The following is a 24,260-nucleotide window of genomic DNA, read 5'->3' as shown; positions in this document are numbered from 1 at the left end:
CCGTCCACCCTGAGCCTGGTTCTGCTGGAGGTTTCTTCCGTTAAAGGGAGTTTTTCTTCTCCACTGTTGCCTATGGCTTGCTCCAGGGGGAATTGTTGGGTTCTCTTTATATATCTTTATAATCTTGACTTTATTCTGTAAAGTGCCCTGAGATGACTTTGTTGTGAATTGGCGCTATATAAATAAAGTTGAATTGAATTGAAAAATTTGTCGAGCAGACTGAGAGCAGGAGTCTGCACGACAGAGAAATGGGGAAAAACTAAGGAAAGTCTTGTGTCAGCGGCTTAAAGAATTAACGGACAATTTATACTCAAAGTTTGCAATACAGTAATTTACTGCATCTTTCAGAGAACAAGCCGCAGTACATTACATTGAATACGTTCAAGATATCGCCCACTCTTAATCTTAATTATAACTAAATCAAACAAGATGCACCTGACCACAATATGGACTAGCAGCAAAGGGTCTGAATACCTGAGGAATCATGAGATTTCAGTTTGATTTTTGCAAAGACAGTCAACTCTAAAATACTAACTAAAATAACTCTTCTCAGAAAACTGTCTTCCACTTTTTTTATAAAACAATTTAAGATTGTCTGTTTGAAGTCATTAATTTAGACAACAGAAGTTTGTAAAATAAAAAAAATTTATAATCACGTTATCATAACTTAATATGATTTAATTCAATGCAGCCTCAGGGTTTCAACAATTTCTTTATATTGTCTGGAAAAGATCTAGGATCCAAGGTTTTTCCATGTTTTTACATCATGTGCTGGTGTTGAAGCATCACTTCAAGCCAATTGCAATAACCCATTCTGATATACCCAGTATTAACATGAGATCTGAATATGAACCAACTGGACCTTAAACAGTTGGTAAGTTAATCGGTTAGTTGATCATAAGAAAAATATTTGACAACTATTTTGATGATTCATTGATTCAATGTAATTTTGGGGCAAAAATTTACTTTTGTTGGTCACAAACAATAACACAGTTAACCCTTTCATTTTTGTAATGTTTAAATTGTCACTATGGATATGCCATTAGGCAAGGACACACCCGATGACATTTGTTTGGATTGTTTAAATTGATAAGCATTCTTACTATATTATCTCTATCCTGACCACAGAATGCAGTATGATAAAATTAAAATCATCGTTACTTAAATCTAGTAATAATACTGGTGTCTGTGCAGAAGTGTGTGGCATGATCTAGAAAGTTGTACAGTATCACCCTTCTCAACTTACAGAACTGAAGTCTGCAAAACTTGAGGTAGATTCTTTAGTGGCTTTACTTGATGTTGAGGATGGGGCGAAGGGGTCTTTGCCACTAAATGGGTCTCCCAGGCCCTTTTTACTCTGAAATGGGTCAACGGTGTCACCAACAAATGGCTGGAAGGGGTCACATGGTTTCGAAGTGTCAGCTGAGCCTGACATGCTCGTCGGAGTGCTCTTACCTGAAGACATAAAAGACAAAGGTAAATGTCATCATAGTTTTCTCATTACACATTGCACAACACCAGTAAGTTTTAGATTTTTCCACCATCCAATAAATACTAGCATAAATGCACACAGTACACATGTTCACTGAGTGCTCAGCTGAGTTATAGCATGACTCATCACTGCAGCTACCATGGGTAATTCTCACCTAAAGGAGTTTAGGTTATATGTTGTTAACACAGGATCTGATTCGATCTTTTGTGAGTTAAAATACACAAACATTAAAAGTCTCTGGTTCTCATGGTTCTGCCCACGCCCTGCTTCATGTCAGCTGTCACCTCGAAGCTTTTGAAAGCCGCACGAGTTTCACCTCTTTACGCAGCACACCGAAGAGTTCATATCAAGTCTTTCTTTAAATGATCACACACAGTGCTACATCCTCCCGAGAAAGGAAATACATAAAAACAGCTGGCATAGGAAAAAACACAGCAAAGGACCACACCCGAAGGACCAAAACCAAAAGCAATACCCATAACCCACAGAACCATTCTCAACGGTTTTTTGGTAAATCACTTTGTTGGGTTTCTGCCCACATTACCAACTGTTGGTTCACCATTTTTACCATTTAGCAAAATAGTATTACTGATGTTTATAGATAATATACATGCACATTGCAACAATCCAACCTATATTTTATAGCAAATGACAGGCTGCAGTAATTGTAATAAATATGATAACTACAGAAACCGCTTCATCAACAGTAGTTAGAAAACTCAATATGAAATTACCAGCTCATTTATGGTCTTAGTAGATTTTCAAAAGTCAAATTACACATTTTGCAAAGCCAACATTTTAACATTGCCTTGCAAACCTTCATTTCATTTTGACTTTATTTTATTCATTCTGTAAAACATGAAAAGGCAATGAAACATAACTATGCATCTAACTGACTTTTTTGTTTGATTAACATTAAAAAAAAAAACATTTTCTTTATAGTAACACAAAAAAAAAAAACCCCACAAAAACACAAATCCTTCCACTTACTAGCTTTTGTAAGAGAACAGAAATAATAATAATAATGGCAGTTACTGTCATTAACAGGGAGTTGAAACTGAGCCTGGCAGAGGATCGTGGGAACATTAAGAGCACATAATGTTGCTTGTGTAGGTGTTAAACCACAGGACCAGTCAAACGGTTGTCATACAACATACACATACGCATTTAGTCTTATTACCCAGATAACCCGGCTGATCAGGGTGAGCAGTTCATTTCACACTCCACACTGAGCAAAACTGCATGCCTGGCAATCAGTTTTTTCCTCTTTCAGTAAACAGCACACACACACACACACCCGAGAAACCACAACCGTGAGCTCCACCCTGTTTTAAAATAATTCACTTCAGTGGTGACATCTAATTTTAATGCTTACCACAGGATTGTATGTGCAGGGTGCTGTTTAATCTATTAAGAACAATACAGCTAAAGCAATTACGCTGCAATTATACCAGCGTATTGGAAGCACTGCCACTGTAAAAGATGCCCCATTCATACTTCATAAAATGATGAGGGAAAGTGACAAAAAGTATGGATGCATGTGTGTATATGTGTGTTTAGAGGAGTCAAAAGACTAAAAATATTTGTAGAAGTAACGCACTGTTAGACTGATAACACACTTGGCATTCACCCATTGCACGAAGCCTGCACGCTGACCTTCTCTAAACCACTCACCCTCGTAAACACACTCACAAACACACACTCACACACACATGAAGGGAAGAGAGAGGAAGCAAGTAAGGGTGTGTCTGCAAACAACAGGCCAAGCAAACCACACATCATTGCTCTTACAACATAACTTTTACGTGTGCTTACACACAAGCATCAGAGCACATGTTTGTGAACTATACAGCAATAATATTTGATGTATTTAAAATAATGAGTACAGAATGAACATACACTTCATCCCCAGGTATCATAGCAGCATGGAGAGTGGAGAAGGGCCTTGCTATAAGCAACTGGGACTGATAAGAAAGTTAGGATCACAGCTGTAACAGACTTCTTTCTAGTTCCTTTATACAACCACTGAGTCAGCAAATGTGTGATATAGTGTAAGTGTGTGGCCATGGTTTCGCCTAAAACACTGAAGGACAGAGGGGACAGTTTTGATGTTGTCTAACTCTGCTAAAACATTCTTTCTGATTATGGCAATTTTTGGAATAATCAAAATTTGAAGGACTCTTCTAATATAATTTAATTATGTTGTTAAGGGAGGTCACAATACTGTAATTTTCAACATTGATGCAGTAGCTTGAAAAAACAACCAAAAGGAAAAAGTCCATAGAAATTGACATTAAAGCCCTGAAGTTTTGGATTTATATTAAAGGACTAATATAACAAGGCCACGTAGAGACCTGATCAATGTTTACTATATCTACTTCTTACTCCTACTTTCCTTTACTTGGATTTAGTTTGCATTAAACTTTCATCACTGGTCAAATGCAAGGTTTTCTCAGCTTCTACCTAATACTACAAGAGAAGTAACAAGTACTGTTTAAATAACTTTAAACAGAACTAAATGATCTAATTAACTACTCTTAGAAATTACCAAAGTTAACAGTAGATTTATTTGAGGTAAGAAACACAGCATCTCTTCTGATTTCCTATTAACTTCAATCTCCATCGTCTCCATTATTGACTGACATTTCATAAATAACGAATATTTAAACATTACAATAATCCCACTTCTAAAAACTTAAATGATACTGGGCTGGTTGACTGATATTCGCCTCACGCCATCCCTCACACACATGGAACACAACCAGTGAAGAAGGCACAGTCATATTAGACCATGTTTACTGATATACTAGTGAATCCCCTTTAGGGCAAAGCCTGCAAAAAGAGTCACTAGATGTGTCACTAGTCAGAAAACAGCTCACAGAAGGGTTTGACAATGAGAGCTGGTAGTAAAGGAGAGAAGGAAAGGTTTATCGGTGTGTTTCATTTCAAGTCGGAGCTCAGAATGATGTCGGACCTGAGTTGATCACATTCCAGTTAACTAGCTATTTTACCATAGCAATATCCGTCAGGTTAGCAGCACCACTATATTACAAGGCACATGGTACATGGATTTTGTGCATAAAAATGCTGTAGCAACATATCCATAGATATACACATAAATAAGACAGTAGTGCTAATCACCCAACTTCTCTCCAGCAGATGGAGACACATTGCTACGTTCATCAAACAGAGCCACTCCGGAGGAAAAACTATGCATCCAAGCCATCTGTCCTCTGGACCACATCCCTTCCACCATCTCTCCAAGCAATGGAACAAACACTAATCCCAGTCTATACACACATTGTTCATACGTTTCTCGCAAAAGGGACTTTTGCAAACATCTTTAAATAGGCCTAGGTTAGCCCAATGTCAAAGTTAAGGAATCTTCATTCAACCACCTCCCTTGTAAATCTTTACGAACCTGTCAATCTTCTTCAAATTCTGGCCAAAGCCCTTAAAAAAAGCAGTCTTTAACCAAAGCTTTAATCCTTTATCTCTGAACAACCTCCATGATGTCGGCCAGTCTTTGGGTCATTCTACAAGAAATTCACCATCTCTGCTGACTTTTTTTTTGGTCCTTTTTTGGCTTATACAGTCAGATCACGGTCATCACAGTGGATCATTGTCCACATGTTGATTTGTTTGAGTTTTTACGCCGGATGCCCTTCCTGATGCAACCCTCCCCACTTGCTATTGAGCTTGGACCAGCACTGCACAGCTGGGGAGGGGAATGGGCTGTTCAGCGTCTTGCCCAGAGACACTTCGACATATAGCCGGGACTGGGGATCGAACCACCGACCCTGTGGTCTGTGGACAACTGCCACAACTGAGCTACAGCCGCTGCTGACTCTGACCTCCTTAAATTGCAGAAGCCTTCCAAGTTAAATGTGACATTCCACCTATGCAGAGCGAAACTCTTTTAGCAACCAAGATCTTCTGTCATGAACATACAGTATATGAACCTCAAACCTGGACGAGCCTGAAAAAATTCCAACTAAATCCTTCCAAAGTGCACACATCAAATAGGTATTGTGTATTAAAGCCATGTGAAAGTAAAGGAAATAAGTGCAAAAACTGCTCAAATATCAGAACACATTCATGAGCTCTGTATCCAGCAAGAGACTAAACCCACAATCCCAGTCAGTGGTGTAATCACAATACACCACCTTTCAAATGAAAAAGCTTATTTCAGGTCATGTAAAATTTATTCAGGTTTATCAGAATTATAACCTAATTTAAATCTCCATAAAGTAGAAACTGACTTATTATTTGCTGTCTCAGAGTGCATTTCTCTTTTGAACATTTTAACTTGCGAGAAATTTCTCCTATGACCAACTCACAGACGCTTTCTCCGTAGTTCTGCTGATCTAAACATTGCTTAGACTAGATTGGTATGTCTTTTCTCAGAAATATCTATTGCACAAGAACAGCAGCCCTATTTCGCTGGGGATAAACAGAACAAGGGCTGAGTATTTAGCATCAGGTAGTACAGATTAAAAAAACACAGACAGAAATCCTTGAGAAAAGATGTCAACACTGTTTGAACTGACAGTTCAAATACACAGTGCTAAGAACTAACTGTGAAAAAAAAACCTTGGTGTGAAAGTGAATTAAAGCAGCCTTTATATCAAAACACCATCTGAGCAGTGAAAAACGCAAACTTCCAAGCAAGTGTCAGAATTTGCTATTGTCACTATGACCACAGCTTTACTGACAAGCTCACTCTTTACAGTGCACACCTCTCCTTATCAATACTGTTTGGGTGTTTGAAAAGCATGGAGTATGCTGCATGTGATAGGAGTGGCTTGGCAAGCACCTGAAGGCTTTTATCTTTTCTATATACCCACAGTGACTTTCCTGTTGACAGATGAGAGTAGAGTTTTACGCTGTGCTTTCTACATTGAAGAAACAACCTAGTTTCTGAACAGAGAAAACACATTTCAACAATGCTTACAACTATACCCAACATACAAGTTACCATTCAAAAAAGTTAGATTATACACTGCCTGGCCAAAAAAAATAAAAATAAAAAGTAAAAATCACCACCTAACTAAGCAAACAGTTAAGAGCCTTTCATTGAGTATTTACTACAGTGACTCATATTTTCCAGCTTACAAGTTCTCAAACCCTAACTGATGCAATGAGCAGCTGACTACCTGAATATACTGAATCACCAGGTTTTTCCATCAACTGATTTTTTTATTCCTAGATGACATAGGCATATTTTAAGATGAAAATGCCAGAATTTATCTGGCTTAAATTCTAAAAAAGATCTTTCATTGCATCATTTTCACACTTTGAGAATCTTTGGGATTTGCTGGAGAAGATGTGGTGAAGTTTTGGCCCAGCATTTTATTATTTAGTTCTTTTTATTTTTCAATGAAATCTTTTAACTAAAAGATGATTTTTTTTTTAAAATCATTTAAATGAGCCATGAAGAAAAAAGCGTTATGGAAATAATATCCACGGTATTCTTTAATAAACAATGAAGGATAAAATTATTGTAAGATGTTGGATAAATTTTTAGACTAGTAAAGACAAACATAGCATGGCATAAACATTTGTAAATATCTGCAGGCATGTGGTTACAGTGAACCATGTCTGTCTGGCCTTGTCAACAGGATGCAGAATTGCTGTGAGATGATGAAGATCAAGGACACACCCTCATCACTAACGCACTTGATCTAACACATTACAGCTTATGACGGAGTTGTATTCAGCCTGAGGAAGACACAAAATGCTCTGGAAAACATGGGGGCCTATTCTTGGACTTTATTATTAGCAGATAATGTCTATGTCTAACTTACTTATCATGTACTGTACGTTTTCTGTCACTATCTGCTAAATCACTATCAATTTGGTGCATAATTGTTCTTAATTGGGATAAAATTGTATTTATTATTGGAATTTGTTTTGGTTAGCTTTTCTTCTATTGTTTACTTTAACTGGTCTTTAACACCACTCTACATTATGTTTGTATTTTTTATTATGTTGGGGTTGAGGAGATATTGTGCCTCATAAATAAAAATGTCAAATGTCAAAGAACAAATAAACGCATTCTTCCTACCACACCATTCCTCTAATAACCAGAAGACTGATGGATGTGATGGTAGTGTGGTAATCGTGCTTCACAAAACCTATCATGCATCTTGGGTTTTCGGTAAGCAAGCCAAACTCCCACTTCCTTTTTAAGCTTCCACTAGCTTGAGACAGACAAAAGTTGTTCTCACAGACCTTTTTTGTCTGTCTTTCTGAAAAAAATAAAACAATAAAGTTGGGGTAATTTTTAACCTACATAAGTATGAATTTTTGTACAGAACAGTACAAAACAACAAATACCTAATTATTTCAGCAAAGCTTTAGTTGCTGAATGTAAGCACTCATTGACTAAAGCTTCTATAATGTCGTGATAGCCACTGTTACTTGTTCGTGGACATTTAAATACTCAGAAAAGCTGTTACACACTGTTACTATTCCTCCCTAAGCAGCCTGTGTAGAGTACCACTCACCACTGGGTGGTTTGGGTCTTGGGGGAACACTTTTCTTGGGTGGTAGAGCTGGAGTGTCATTCTTCCTGTTGAATGGGTCATCAACAAACACTGACTGGAAAGAAAGAGTGAGAGGAACAAAATGAACAGCAGCACACAGCAGGACTGTCATTATAACACAATATGATGAGTAATATAAATAATAAAGCAGTGGTGCCTGAGTAATATGAGGCAATGGTGTTTCCCCGGTCTTGTTATGACAACAGAGTTAGATAATGTTAGCTGGACACAGAGTCTAAAACAGATCTTTCACCCATTTCCCAATTTGCTGTTACAAAGTTCTTGGGGTTCAAGACATGTTACTCTCCATCTTACTAAAAAATATAAACTTTAGTAATTCCAAACATACTGAATCCATACTGAAAATAATTGAAAAACATTTAAAAAAAGATCAAATAGATATGACAAAACATAAATTGACTGCAGCTGTGGTGCAAGGTAGAGCGGCCATCCACCAACCCCACAGTTGTTGGTGCACTGAACTTTACAAGTGTGAAGATGTGAAATTACAAAGTCTCCTTACATTAACTTCTAAATGTTGAAAAACCATTACAAAATGATTTTTGCTCCAGTAGGCTCTGTAAATGTCCTGTTAGTGAATGGCAAATTTGGTCACTACGTACTGTGACTGTGTGCAAACACTGTGCAACACAGGGTTTATGCTAGTGATCCACACACCCTGGTGGTCTATGAAGGCATTGCCCCTGGGAATCATTCCACCCTTAAAGTAAAATAGTCATGTTCACATTCTGTCATCATTACATCATTTTTATGGTGTGACTTTTTTGTCTGGAGGTCTCTAAAACCCGACTGGGACATGCCAGGAGCACATCTCTTTCACAGGCCACCTTGTCAGTGGTTATCTGCTGCAGAAGGACAGGTCTGAAAAGTGCTGTTAAAGATCCTCATTACCTCATCACAGCTAAAGCTGGGAGATGCTTTCTCGACCTTGTAAAAAATGTTTAGCTTTTCTTAGAAAGCAGAGTGACTACATAGGCCATGCCGCCAATGGAAAAGAAGCTGGGGAACTGGACTGACTTAAACCTGAAAGTGAAAACGAGTTTTCAAATTGTTTGTTCAGCTATTGTTACTGGGCAGTGTTTAGTAAATCATAGTGTTTTGACTCATTTCAGGTTTTGTCGTTAGATTTTTTAGCTTTAAAATAGCACCAAATGCATCATTAATAGAATTTTTTTTTTTTGCCTTACCAACTGACCTACAGCCGCCCCCACCATTATAATTATATGTATTACAATATAATAATAATTATATGTATTATTATTATTATTATTATTATATTATAATTTAAACGCACTAAGCAAAGAATTAAAGTCAGTTAATGTCTGCTGGTAGATTTATTTTCATTTGTTTTAGTGTTTCACATGTTGTTGATGGTTTTAATTAATATACTATGAGAGTTTGATGAGGTTAATAAAAACATTAAATTCACATTCACTTTTTTTGGTATCTTATTTAACAGTGTTGAATTGTCCCTTTTTGCCCCCCAAATTACACTGCCTAACTAAAATAATTAAAATAAGCAGTGTATATTGTTACACAAAAATGCTATCCTCTAAAATGTCTATTCTATCTGTACTGCAGAGCACACCACTCCCCATACCCCCATCAATCTATTATTTTGTATTTGTTGTGTAAAGTCATCTGTCTTCAATTACCTTCTGATAATCAGGAAGCCAGCTGGCCCTGCCTTCAAATGGGTCTCTTGGCTTTGACATGTGGCTGAAGTCTGCAAATCCAGCAGAGCTGTTACTGATGCTACTGAATGAACTGCTGCCAAATGGGTCCAGCGTGCCGAACAGGTCTGAAAATGACAGTCACAATGAAAGTAAATCAACAAGTACAATGTTCAGTTAAGCAGACAAAACTCTAATTAGAGTAGATATGCAGCAATTGTTGGTTGACTTAAATCATGTTTGGTGGCAATATATTCACTAACACACAGGAGCAAAACCCTCATATACATCATACAATAAAATCTAATCTACCATCATAAACTACAGCTGAATTTCCAAAGAATAGAATCAGCTGCTGCCAACTATGTTTGTGAACCACCTGCCCAGGTTTCAAATACAATATTCAGTATAAAAACCAATTCAGTTTCATAGGAACATACTTTACAAAGTCGGTCTTAATTTAACTGGTTGGTTACATTCAATCTGGTAAACACATTACTGCATACAACTTTAAATGTTTTAGAGTCACAAATGCCAGGCTCAACCAAAGGACCACTGAGCTACTATTTCAAATAGTGTAACAGCTCTACTGGAGCCACTGTTTTAATGTCAAACCTGATGGGGTCACATCTGTCTAAGCAACAGTGTTGTACTGTTGTACTAAGACATACCAAATTAATTCCCTATCGTTTTAACATATGTGGTTGCAATTAGGCAAAAGTGTGGGCAATGTTAGTTTATCACTAAGCAAGACTGTATATATTGTACAGTTTCCTACAAAAGCATTAGAAAAACAATTCATTTGTTTCTGCTGTACACTGAAGACATTTGGGTTTAGGATCAAAAGATGAATATCAAATGAAAGTTAAGAATTTCAGCTTCTATTTGATTGTATACACGTCCATAACTTAAGCTTCATATAAGAAGTACCTTTTGTATCAGATTGCTCACATTTTATCTCTTCCAAAAGTACTGGATCATGTGACTGACAGGTGTTTCCTGTTACCCAGGGGTGTCATATGAGATTTGAAAAATCAAATTCATTTCCATCTTTTCATCTCAACCTTCAAATTTTCAAATGTAAAGTACAAATAAATGAATTAGCCTTACCATTATAATACTTTGGATTGGACATGATCTTTGCAACAACATAGATGTGGAGGGGAAAAAAATTAAGCTTACCTGATCCTTTGGGTTTTGGGTTGCTTGAGGTGAATGGGTCAGTGCTTGGAACGTTACTGGCTTGCTACAAAAAAAAACAAAACATAAAAATAATACAAAAAGTGCATGATCAAGAACATGTTAATTTGTTTAATTGTAAATTTACTCCAGTTACACACACATTCACTATTCAGTAGGATAACAATGCTTAACCTGTGATTAAGACAGGGACAGAGTTGTTCAGCGTAAAATATCGTATAACGGTTACCATTAATAATCTAATCTCAATCCGATTGAGCTCTATTTGATGACAACCGAACTAATTTGGAAAAACCCGATGACCAACATGACAGAAAATACAGGTCAAAAACGTCAGGTTAGTCATCGAATGTTGGTGAATCTCTGAAGGATCATCCAGCATCATCCATTTATCAACATGATATACTACTCAATAGTATACTGTACAGTGTGGCACCCTCAAAATAAGGAGTCAGGACATTTGGTCTACAACAAGTACCTTGGAAGGCAATGTGGCACTTTTGCCGAAGGGGTCTGGTGTGGAGAAAGGATCCATCTTTGTGGTCTTCTTAAAGAAATCTTCTGATGAAGATTTGAATGGATCTGTCTCTTTGAACGGGTCTCCTCCAAAAGGATCTGCAGCAGAAACAATGGACAGCATCACCAAGCTGTTTCTCCCAAAAATTGTTAGCTTGATTTTAAGTTTACTAAGTTTAAATTGGTTGGGTACTGCGGAGGATCTTACACCTCACCTCTAACTTGATCCATTTAAATGTGCAACCAATGATAGTCTGTGATGTAACTAGGAAATCCGGTTTTGTACAAAATTTGACTGCTCATCTTTATTATGTAGCCCATTGACAACTCTCCCTTGTTAATGGGACAAAACAAAATCAAATAAAAATTTTTTAATCACCTATATTCGAATCATTTTTTTCCTGAAATTGTTCATTTGATTTTAAAGTGGAGGCAAGGACAAACGTGCGTTTACACGGACTGGTTGCTTAAGGGTCATATAAAGGGGAAAGCTGGTTTCTGAAATTGGGGTAGGGGATTAGGGAAACTTTGTTTCCTCAGGTAGATTATTGTCAAAGACCATCAATTTCTATGCCATGTATAAGTGTAACCAGGCTTCTAATCAGCTACCTCCAACTGCACATGTGCGTAACAAAAGGCTGTAGACAGGAACACGCAGCTGAGTGAAAGATGAATGAAAGGACATTGTCATCTTAAAGAAGGAAATTTCCCAAAGTGCCTTGAAGACGTGTAAATAAGTGACTTTTCCCTTTGGATTTGTAGTTGGATTTTAAATTCAGACTGTTCTAGTTTTCTATCAGAAAACAGCATTTTCTGTCACTATAATCTTACAATCTGTGCGCCATGCTTCCAAAATAGGTCATAGTTGAAGGAGAAAGCAAGTTACTCTTCTGTTGCATGTAAACACCTTTCTCCCATTACCACAGAAAGCTGATTTCTCAGAGTAACCCAGTTTCTTAAGTCCATACAAATGCAGTCAAACTGGGAAATACAAGAATCTAAATGAGGATGTAAACATTTGCATGTCAGGACAAATACCAAGATATGAAGCTGAAGGAACTCTCTCTAGTCCTCAACAACATTTTGTGGTGAAGCACAGATTAGGATAAGTGTATGAAACCATTTAAAAAACTTTAACTATTCCCAGGAGCCCAGTGTCCTAAATAATAGAGGTACTTTTCAGGCCAATCTGAGTTACTGGACAAGTAAGATATTCATCTGGGTGGTAATCATGAATCTAACGGCCACTTTACCAGAGCTTCAGAACTTCTCTGCAGAGATCGGAGAACCTGACAAAAGGATAAACATCTCAATAATATTCCATCAATCAGACCAATTTTGGTAGAGTAGTTAGATGAAGGACACAGTCTTACAAGAAATAACAGAAACCGGACATAGTCGGCAAGTGCAAAAGGCTGGTCACTGCAGTTTAAGACGCATGTGATGTAAGTCACTGGGTCCAAAAAAGTGGCTTGTAAAAAGTGTTCTCCTACATTGCTGGTGTGTCTGCTGGCGGTGGGCATGTTGAAAACAACAGTATATTAACAACGAAGCCTGTAAATAAAAATACTCAACACAACACCGCCCCGAAAGAGCTTCACAGAGTCCAGTGATTTGTAGTTGGTTGTGTGAAGGTAGTGTTAGTTTGTCAAACACCACTGTAAGGACTCTTGAGAGCAAGAGGCAAAAACTTAAAAACCCCAAATTAAACTTGGAAAGAACTTCAAGCACTTTTTCTAATGAACACTGGGCATTGCTAATCATCTGGTTAATACCATCCCTTCAGGGAAGAATGGCTGTGAAAGCTTTAAGCTATAACAGGGTTTTCAGCCAAAGGGTCAACAAGTCTCAAAAGAGTTCTGTCTGGACGATCAATGCAGCAGTTTCAAAACCTTCCAACATGTTCATGACCCAAAACAAACAAAAAAGTCAAACATTGTTGTTCCATAAAGATACATCCATTTATGCTCCACATGTCCATAAAGTACACTGTTACCAATCTATTCTCATAATATAGCAATGTCTCAATGCTCTGCTTGGGTTCCATGCATGCGGAGGATGAGCAAATGGTGTCCTGTGGAATCTTATACACGATTTCCAATGCCGAGTTAAAAGGCTGATCGCTATCACTGATCTTCATTTAATAAGTATAGAAGTGAAACTATAATTTCACTGAAGAGGGAAGTGTGACAAAAGTCACAGATGCAAACACACTCCTGCTTTACATGTGCAGAGCGACACTGAAAAAAGGCTGCCACCAAAAGCACATGCCAGTCTTGGGCATGTGCATAATAAAGGATAAGAATTTCAACTGCATTTATTAGTGCTGAACCAGAAAATTTAATTTTTCCCTTTTGAACAACTGACTCTAGTTCCATTATTAGCTTCACAATCAAAAACATATGAGATTTTGCTTAGAGAACAATTGATGAATATCTTAATATAGAAAGCACCTAATTTAAAATATTCCATGTAAAACCAATGACACACATCCATTAAAAAAAAACACACTACAAAAACATATGTATAAATGTGAGGATATCAAAATAGGATACACCCCCAAAGGTAGTTGAGAATAAACAACCTACAGTAAGACCCTGTGGGGCTTCCAGGTACAGAATGACAAACTAGTAATAGCCAAAAAATGGGATATAGTAGTTAATGACAAATAGCAGAAGGAGGCTGAGAGAAGAGTTAGAAAACTGGTCCAGAAAACTGTAGTTCTAGGAACAGCTAAGATACTGCACAGGACACTAACGCTACCCCGCCTCTGGCAGAAAATCTAAGGTTGAAATAAAAAAAGACCACCCTGCAGGGCCAAGCGTGATTTTGTTTTCCCCTCACGGGCATGCGGGCAAACACACGCGTGCGCACGCACACACACACACACACACACACACACACCTAGTAGATACTAAGTAAATACTAACTAAAGCTGTACAATAATTGTAGTGGAGTAAAAAGTCGACTTGCCTTTAAATTCTAATGAATTACAAATGCAGTATTTCATAATAATAAATTATATTTTTTGCCAAGGGGGTGTGTAGATTTAATGTATACACAATGAAAAGTAGTAGGAGTACAGCAGTCATCACAACCACCTCTGTTTATGTAACTATATTATCTCAAGTAAAGATTCACTTGATCAATTATGTAGCTTTACATTGTCCCAGCTAGTGAAAAGATTGATAATAAGAATTAATAAGAATTTGATGTGAATGCATTTAATTTTTTTCTATATGACATGCTGTTGTGACTAGGTCTTAAGGAAATAAAACTAAGCTCCTTTTCCCAAAATAAATACCTGTGGACGCAGATGGTTGCTTTGCGAAAGGATCATTTTGGAAAGGGTCACCTACAAGAGAGGAATCAAGAACAGAGAGAAGAGAAGGGGGAAAACAAAAGAGGAAGGGAGGAGGAAGAGACAGAAAACATTTAACTCAGGCTAAAAAGAACACAAGCTGAAGGAAAACTAAAAACTAACAGATCAGTGAACGTGATCTAGAGGAGCGGAGGTAGTCAGGAGGAAGGAGGGGCAGAAAATGTGTATGGATGACAGATGAACAAATATCATGATGAAAAGATAACCTTTAAATGGGTCTGTTTTAAAGGGATCTTCAGAGTGGAAGGGGTCAGTGTGAAGGTCCTGAGGCTGGCTGTTGAACACTGATGGCTTTACTTTGAATGGATCCTCCTGTGGCAAGAGAAAAGACAAGGAAATAAACAGAAAAAGGAAATTTGGTAAATGGTAAATTTGTTATGTATTTCTTTTTTCTTGCAAGATTCCATTAGTTTTTACCGAGACATGTAAAGCTACTATATTGTAAACTGAGTTTAACTTAACTGAAGCAGTCGTAAAAGACCAGTAGGCCAATATAGAAATTGAAAACTATGTCTATAATGATAAAATGACAAAACAAACAATTCAGTTCAACCCTAAAATAAAATTCTAAACAGGCTAAGTATGTGTGGTTAATCTGCTGCAGGTCTCTCATTTCTGTATCTGCAATTTAGCAGCCGAATTTAAATGGATCAGAGTACAAGATATCAGGTATGTACTGAGGCAAAATTGAGAGCGAGAACTCTTAACCTCACAATGCTTTCACAGCTTGGTTGTGGCTAAAGCCAAAATTATTTTAGCAAAATCAATAGATCTGCGCTATTTATCAATTGTACGTACAGGATGTGGAAAAACAACCTTCAACTACATTTAATTATTTACATAATGCAGCAATGTCAGTAGTGGCTGCAGGAACGGGTTCCGATAGCTGGTGTAGATACCAGATTGGGTCGGCCTAACTTTTAATACATTAAATAAATTCATTATATATTCAAAGCAGAATAGAGTTTCTCACCTGAGTGCCTCTCACCAAGGCTGGGAATACTCCGTTCTCTCTATCACTGAAACCCTCACTCATGTCGGCCAGGTTGGTCATACTGCCTCCATAAGTTCCATTCAAGGTGCTGTTGTATTGCTCAATGCTTTTGGACACTTCCTGTTGGCTGTCCTGAATCTGGGATAACTTACTGCGAGCCTGCAGGACACACACACAAACACAGGCAATTCATCACCAGCAGGACAAGTAGATACTGTTTTACATAGTATATGTGTTTTTAAAAAAAGTTCCTTTTGGCTGTCTATCTGTTGGCAGTTTACTGGTGGAGGTTTGCTGAATATGGCTTTAACAATCTATCTACAGTATCTAATAATCAATCATGTAATGCCATCAATGCAAAATGTAAATAGATCATTGTATATATTTGTTTAAACACCACATCTGTACATATTACCACAGGAGTACAAATACCATGCGGTGCAGCAACTTACCAGCCGATAACAGATACTATGCAGATTGGTAATGAAAAAGTGCATTACACTGCATGACTGACATGACTGAGGAAAGGAAATGTCATTTTTTCCCAGCCAACTTTACTTACTGAATACTTGATACTAAACTTTGGTAAGGCATGTTTTTGATAAATGACATGCACTTTACATACCTGGTACCACTGGTACGCACGTTGTAATTTCAAACCCATAAGTCTAGCTATTACTACAGGGGAGGACCAGGTAATGATCAAGTGGCACCTCAACTCTCTATCGCAGCTTTTCCAATGTATAGTACCAGCTCAACTTGGCTCAACTCTAATCTACTCTGCCACTTGAGTATTTTAGTTACTTCTAATGAAAAATTCTAATTTGTAGTAGTTGAATTAGCAAACTAATATGTTGGGGTTAAGTTTGCATCCCCTCATGTGCCTTACCTGAATATTGTGCTGCAGGGGCACCAAATACTTATTTCCACTGCAATCAGTAAGTATTTTATGCAAAGAAATGGTGCCCCCTGTTGACACACATATCCATGTGCATGTTCTCTGTGTCTTACCTGGTTGATCTCATTCTGTGTGGCCTTCAAAGATTTGATGATGGTCTCCAGTTGGATCTTCCCAGCAGCCAGGCTTTGCTCCAGCTGATTCTCCTCCTGTTGCAGCCGGCCAAGGTCAGCCTTTGCCCGGCTCAGTTCTTCTTCCTGGCTCTGCAGATCCGACTCCTGGGACTGGATCTGGCTCTGGAGGGTCGAGATCTAGATGCAGAAGGGAATGAAGCAATGAGCACGATCCATACCACCACAAACTGTCAATTTACTGAAACCATTTGCTGCCACTGTATAAGAATGAGACATTTAGCTTTTCTCTGTTGTCATTTTAGTTACCTCTTGGTACACAAACTGAATGCTGTTTACTGTATATAACAGATAATGGGTCTTGTTGGTAAAGGATAAAGGATTTCTTGCTTTCCAGAGTCAATGAATGTTTTCACTTTGAACGTGAATACACTTGTCACACAAAGCAAAGTCAAATCAAACTCTATCAAAGTCACAACATATTTAAGACAGGCTTCTATTTCTCCGATAGTCTCGCTTCAGCATTATTTCAGTTGTCATCCAGAAAACACGGATTTGTTCCAGCCAAATGAATTGTGTTTGCTCTTCTCTACATTGTTCAGAAAGAAACAAGCAATGGGTGAAAGTGTTCAACAGCTACCCCTGGAAGATCCTGAAATAGTGGCTATTAGCACAAAATAAACATGATTGCTGACATGATTTAGATGTATATGGTGAATATTTCCTAATGGATTAATCCGTGAGTAAAAGACAGAAGGCAATTAACAACGAGAGTGGGGTTAAGACCCATTGTTCGAATCCCACCCCACCAGGTGTGGCCTCACCCAGCCAACAATGGCAACCTTGGTGCCGGTCCCGAGCCCGGGGAGAGAAGGTTGGGGCAGGAAGGCCATCCGGTGTAAAAACTCATGCTGAATCAACGCGTGGAACACGTTCCACTATAGCAAACCCTCAAGGGACAAGCAGAAAGCATTTCAAAAGAAAGAGCCTCTGCTATGAGAAACTCTTCTTCAATTAATCTGCAGACTCCTGTCACATTTTATGGAAAGCAGAAAATGTGAACACTGAACTTTTCTTTTTAAGTAAAATGTAAGCACAGTTTTCAGTTTAACTTAAACAGATTAAAGATTTTTTTTATGCACATGGGGAGAATTGCTGCTATGGGGGGATGGTATAAACATTATTCAGTGGCTTCAGACAATGGACTTGTCTCTATACTTGTTCTGCTACATCTTAGTGCTGCATTCAACAACATTGGTCACAACATTTTTTTACAGAGATTGGAACATGAAATTGGTATTAAAAGAAAATCCACTATATTGGTTTAAATCTTATTTATCAAATAGATTCCAATTTGTTCATGTTAATGATGAATCCTCCACACACAAGAGTTAGTTATGGAGCACGAGGGTCTGTGTTAAATTAAACTCCTTAAATTTCCATTGCCATGCTGATGATACCCAGTTAAATCCATTTAAGGAACCATATGAAAAAAATCATTAATCAAGCTTCAAGCCTGCCTACAAGATAATAGACCTGGATGTCTCACAACTTCCTACTTCTAAAGTCAGACAACTGAATTCCAAGTATTTGGGCCTAAAAATCTCAGAAATATGATGTCCAACCATATTGTTACTCTAGATGGCAGAACTCTTACCCACAATAATACTTCAAGAACCTTCAAAGTTTTATTTTTGAAAAGGATTTGTGCTTTACCTCACATATAAAACAAATCTCTAGAACAGCCTTCTTCCACCTACGGAACATTGCCAAAATTAGGAGCATCCAGTCTCAAAGTGATGCCGAAAAACTGGTCCATGCATGTGTTACCTCTAGGTTGAACTACTGTAATTCCCTACTTTCAGGATGCCCCAGTAACTCCCTAAAGAGCCTGCAATTAATCCGAAATGCTGCAGCAAGAGTGCTGACTGGAACTAGCAAGAGAGATCATATTTCACCTTCAGTAGCTCTTCTCCATTGGCTTCCCAGAAAATATAGAATTTAAAACCCTGCTTATTACATACAAACCTCTAAATAATCAAGCGCCATCATATCTAAAAGTCCTCATAATAACATATCATCCCACTACACGACTTTGCTCTCAGAATGCAGGCCTACTTGTGGTTCCTAGAATTTCCAGGTAGAATGGGAGGTAGAGCCTTTAGCTATCAAGCTCCTCTCCTGTGGAACAAGCTCCCATTTTAGATTTGGGAATCAGACACCCTCTCTACTTTAAAGTCTAGGCTTAAAACCTTCCTCTTTGATAAAGCTTATACTTACTTACAGTTATGCTGCTATAGGCTTAGACTGCTTAGATCCCCCGATTCACTGAGCTCTTTTCCTCCTCTCTTCCCTCTGTCCTCTCCTTTCAACCCACATTTATTTGTATCACAGTATGACATTACCCTAGTGTCTTCTTTCTCCCGTAGTTGTCATTTCCCCCTCTGTCTCCCTCTCTCTGTCCCTTTCTTTCTATTGTCCCCACATTTGGCACTTTATGTTTTCCAGTGTGCAGCTACTGGTACTTCCAAACTTTTTTGTTGCTCTTTTCTTTTCTCTCTCCACTTTTCACTCACCCCAACCGGTCAAGGTAGATGGCCACCTACCCTGAGCCTGGTTCTGCTGGAGGTTTCTTCCGTTTAAATACGTTTTTTCTCTCCCCTGTTGCCTAGGGGCTTGCTCAAGGGGGAATTGTTGGGTTTTCTCTATACATCTTTATAGTCTTGACTTTATTATGTAAAATGCCTTAAAATGACTTTTTGTGAATTGGTGCTATATAAAGATGAATTGAAAATTGAATTGAATTGAATTGAATAGAAATGCATGACATGCAGCTGACAACTCCCTCACAGCCAAGCTGCACCAATTACAGTTACAACTACAATTATTCTTTTAGCAGACACTTTTATACAAAGTGACTAACACCTAAGAAGCAGACAGTAGGGACAAGTTGTGGGTTGTGTCTTGGCCAGGACACTTCGACTTGTGACCAGGAGAACTGGGGGTCAAACCACTGACCCTGTGGTTCACGAATGACTGCTCTACTAACTGAGCTAGGATTAAATCAGATGTTGTGTTATTATAAAGATGTTCTCTTGTCTTTATTAGACAGTCGTTGGGCAATTTTTGTTCACTAAAACTTTGTTTAAAACTTCCATGAACAGTGAGAGTACTAACCGCTATACGAGTCACGGCGAGACATCTGTAGCTTGAAAAAACCCAAATTATCCCTTTAACAAACAAATGACTTAAGTATTTCATAAGTGTACATTTCATCCCTGTTTTATTCATATTTCACAGTTCTTCCTCTCTCTCACCATCTGAGACTCTTCCTGGCACTTCATCCGGACTTCATTCAGCATGTCTTCTAATTTAAGTTTCTGCTGGTCCATCTCCTCTAGACGGTCCTGGGCATCTTGTTTCTGAGCTTCCAGCTCCTGCAGGCTGGCTGTCTCTCTGTCCAGATCATTCTGCATCTCCTGATGGAAAATTAATTTAAAAAAACCTGTAAGTAGTCTGTACAAGAAGCAACAACCAAAACAACAACAAATGGTTATGTAAAGTCTAACTGCATTATATGCACAGTGCATCTAGTTGTCACATATTAAAACCGGAAAAAAATTAAGGTGAATAGTCAGATTTTGTATTTTTTATTGAATAAAAATGTAATTCAATGCAAACAGAGCCTCTTATAATGCAGCCGACTGACTGACAATGAACAAGTTGCCCTCACCTGCACCTCTGCACTCTTGTGTCTGATGGCCTCCTCTGTCTCCCTGATGTCCTGCTCAAGAGTGTATTTCTCCCTGGCACATGCACACACAGAGCAAAAACAAATGCACGCAAGGGTGCACACAAATAGAAATTAACACAATCATAAAAACAGAAAAAAGCCATATCCACCCATAGTTCACACTCTTCATCATGTCAGAGCAACAACACATTGGACTGGGATTCTATCAAATCCACAGTGTCACACTCTATGTGACCTTGTGATAAATAATTATTTAAATCAATATTGAACATTTTATTAATCAAATTAACTAATTGAAAGTGCATTTAAAAAATGGTTTATTAACAGTTAAAATCTTGATGCCACATTTGACCTGGCATTCTCTTATGAAGAACTCAAAAATACCAGCAAACTGCCTTCTTTGACCTAAGTCACATAACTAAATTAGATTTTCCCAGTCCATGGCTGATGCAGAGACTGACACCTTGTAAGCTAATTGTCCTTTATGAAAATCACTGCTTCTTCTAAGATTCAGTTTTTTCTTCCAAGCACATGAGGACTCAGGTTGTCTGCCTCAGCTCTATCTCTCTCTCTCTCTCTCTCTCTCTAATTGTGTCCTTTTTGCCTTGTATAAATGAGGAGCTTGTTTGTTCCCGTCAGTATCTGTCAGGGTCGCCTGGAAGCTGCTCATCATCATGCTTTTTTTATCTTTTCTTTCTCCATGCAACCCAGCCACTCGAGGCAGATGACTGCCAACCCTGAGCTGGATTGTGTCTCTCTCTTTCTTCTGTAGTTCTCCACTGTATTTTACATGTGGAACATTTCAAGCTTGAGAATTTGAGTTCTTTAATGGAGTTAGGCTGTTTAATTACTTTTGTCTCAAGAAATAAACTTTTCAAAAGTAAAGCACCAATAGGTTCTTTACTTTTGATCAAATTAATCAGATTAATTCTCATCTGGTCCTCTGTATTTTGGAAGCATTACTCCTCTTTTATTGTTGCACAGGTGCTCTAAGGTTTTTCTTTCCAATATCTACAAAATATTAAAGAACAATCTTGTGTTGGAGTTGTGTTATTGCCATATTAGGTTTCCCTTATGGAAATGAGTGGGTCACCTCTATGTGACTGAATTGTTTAATTTAATTGTTTGACTAATTGTTTGCACTTATGTGTCTAATGGCAGAGTCTCTGGTCATCTTGGGAGACCTTGGCCTGAGTCCTTGAGAAGGTACCATCTGAGGTTTACATAATTCTGCTGAGGGACTTCCCACGCTTCTTTGGGCAATGACGGAGAAACCTGGGTGAGAGTGACTGGGAGAAGCGCTTTGCCTGATCTGAACCCGAGTGGTGCTTTGGTATTGAACTTCTGTGCTAGTCATGGGAAGGCAGCAACAAACACCATATTTGAGCGTAGGCCTGTTTATAACTGTACCTGGTACACACCTTAAGCCTCAAATAAATTATTGAATTTGTGGTCGTATCATCAGATCTGAGGCTGTATGTCTTGGATGATGAGAAGGAGCAGGGTAACTGATGACCACCTGGTGGGGAGATTGATCAGGTGGTGGGGGAGACTCCCAGACAGACTTGGTAAACCCAAACATGTAGTGAGGTCATGATAGGAAGGCTGAGGCCCCTACCCGCAAGATCTTCAACTCCTGCCTCTGGAAGAATTTGGCCTGCATTGGTGTAGCAGTAACCTGAGCAGGCCTTTTGTAAGTGGTAGGCCCTTGGGGTCTCCTGAAGCACTGGGACAGTCTGCAGCTAAGAGTGAAGCAGCTGGAATGCAAGTCAGCACCTCCAAGTATGAGGCCATGATCCTCTGTTGGAAAAAGTTGGATTGCCGCTTTCATGTTGGGAATGAGTCACTACCCCAAGTGAAGGATGTTAAGTATCGTGTTCACAAGTGAGGGTAAAATGAAGCATAAGGTGGATTTGTACGGCATCAGCAGTAATGTGGACACTATGCCAAACTGTTTTGGCAAAAAGTGAGCTTAGCCCCAAAGCTCTCAATTTGTACGAGACAAGTCTACATTCCAGTTCTCACCTATGGTCATGAGCTCTGAGTAAAGAAAGAATAAGATTACCATCTAATGAGCTTTAGACATCAAACATCCAGAGAGAGCTTGGAGTAAAGCCGCTGCTCCTTTACATTGAAATAAGCCAGTTGAGCTGATTAAGGCATCTTATAAATATGCCTCCACCTTCCATAAATAAATGTATTTTAGAATCCAGTTGTCAAAAATTAATCATGAATCATTAATACATAAAATAAATAAATGAATTCATAATTAAATTAAACTAAAATAAAATTAGATATATTCTTTTTGGCCATATCGACCAGCCAGTCAGCCCTACAGTCCAACATGGACTTTGATAGTGACTGAGGAAATAAAAGTGATTCAGACAGTACTTGTACAGTTTTAGCACCAGCATCACAAAACAGGGAGAAGTACAACTTGCCAACTGCAAGTTATGACTATTATTTGGAGACTAAACTCTCCTTCAACAAACTCGGCAAATTAATCTCAGACATCAAGGTGGTAAAAGCAAATCTGACAGTACGTGCAAGAACAGCTGCAGGTATAACAACTTGTTGACTGCATGTGTCACAGTGGATTTGACAGAACTCCAGTCCATGGATATTTAGAAGATTGTGTGTTTACCTTAGAGCATTCCACTGGGTAAAGGCAAGAGTGCTGACGCAGCATGGAGAGTAAGTGGTGAACAAACAAAAACATTGATAAAAAATACACACATCAAAATGAAGTGTGGATGTATGGCTGGATGGATGATGCAGAAAGGAAGAAAGTAATAGAATGAATCAAAGCCCGGATGACTTAAGGGTCATCAACATCTGTTGGTGCATGTGTGCTTTTAAAGTTTGCATTTATCAGGCACAGTCTCCAAACCAGCACCGTCAGCAGTACACTTTCTATTTCAAAAAACATACATGCTAGGTAATGTTTTTGAGCTCAACAACCCCAAATTATTTCTGGTTTGAATTCAGCAATTAAATTAAATTAAGGATCAATCGTAATATATATATTAGGATATATCATAATTGTGAAAACTGATAATCAGGATCTAACAAACAAACTGTTAGATTCACTTTCTTTCTTTACCAGACACACGACATGTCGGGACTTATATAGCGCGTTTCTACCTATTGGCACTCAAAGCACTTCTTATTCACCCATTCACACTCACAGTCTCACACACATACATACAGTCAACGCTCACCGGGAGCAACTAAGTTGGGGTTTAGTGTCTTGCTCAAGGACACTTTTACATGTCACCGAAGGGGATTGAACGAACAACTGCAAGACTGCTGGACAACCGCTCTACCTTCCTGCACCACCATGATGATATTACCATCCCTTATACTGCAATTTACATGCATGTCTGTTGCCATTTACGTTCTAACAAATTTAATTATGAGTCACTATTATGAGATACTATTTGTAATTGGCATTGCACAGTAAACTGATAATAAAAATTTATCGCCTTGCCCTTAAAAAAAAACAACACATTTTTTTTTAGGACCGGTACTTAGGGAATGACCTAATTTTTTTTTTTAAAGCAGCAGCAGAACGTTGTGTTTAGCAACACTCACTTTTCCTTTCCTGTCTGCAGACCTAGTGATAGTGGACATGACTATCATCTGTACACT

At 38.3% G+C, this 24,260-nt stretch overlaps 1 protein-coding gene across 18 annotated transcripts in view; it reads right to left on the bottom strand.

Annotated features, from left to right (window-relative positions):
• LOC137132126 (epidermal growth factor receptor substrate 15-like 1) overlaps window positions 1–24,260 on the bottom strand; it is a 50,998-nt gene that overhangs the window by 10,673 nt on the left and 16,065 nt on the right. For 7 of the 18 annotated variants that reach the window (XR_010915072.1, XM_067514247.1, XM_067514253.1 and 4 more), the window contains 12 exons: window positions 23,254–23,286; window positions 20,589–20,661; window positions 20,173–20,334; window positions 16,838–17,035; window positions 15,806–15,985; window positions 15,039–15,144; window positions 14,755–14,805; window positions 11,413–11,549; window positions 10,917–10,980; window positions 9,717–9,862; window positions 8,002–8,095; window positions 1,247–1,455 (listed from right to left, as the gene is read on the bottom strand). Coding sequence is in view for 17 of the 18 variants with exons in the window: in XM_067514247.1 (XP_067370348.1) it covers window positions 1,247–1,455; window positions 8,002–8,095; window positions 9,717–9,862; window positions 10,917–10,980; window positions 11,413–11,549; window positions 14,755–14,805; window positions 15,039–15,144; window positions 15,806–15,985; window positions 16,838–17,035; window positions 20,173–20,334; window positions 20,589–20,661; window positions 23,254–23,286 (1,453 nt within the window). In the remaining variant the exon portion in view is untranslated. Of the gene's footprint in view, window positions 1–1,246; window positions 1,456–7,559; window positions 7,744–8,001; window positions 8,096–9,716; window positions 9,863–10,916; window positions 10,981–11,412; window positions 11,550–14,754; window positions 14,806–15,038; window positions 15,145–15,805; window positions 15,986–16,837; window positions 17,036–20,172; window positions 20,335–20,588; window positions 20,662–23,253; window positions 23,287–24,260 lie in introns of those variants that run through there. The other 11 variants (XM_067514246.1, XM_067514250.1, XM_067514258.1 and 8 more) reach the window with 6 other exon arrangements.

This window comes from Channa argus, chromosome 8 (genome assembly GCF_033026475.1).
Source record: "Channa argus isolate prfri chromosome 8, Channa argus male v1.0, whole genome shotgun sequence".
NCBI classification, from domain to species: domain Eukaryota; kingdom Metazoa; phylum Chordata; class Actinopteri; order Anabantiformes; family Channidae; genus Channa; species Channa argus.
Note: the sequence above shows the minus strand (reverse complement) of the source record. Positions and strands in the feature narration are given on the sequence as shown.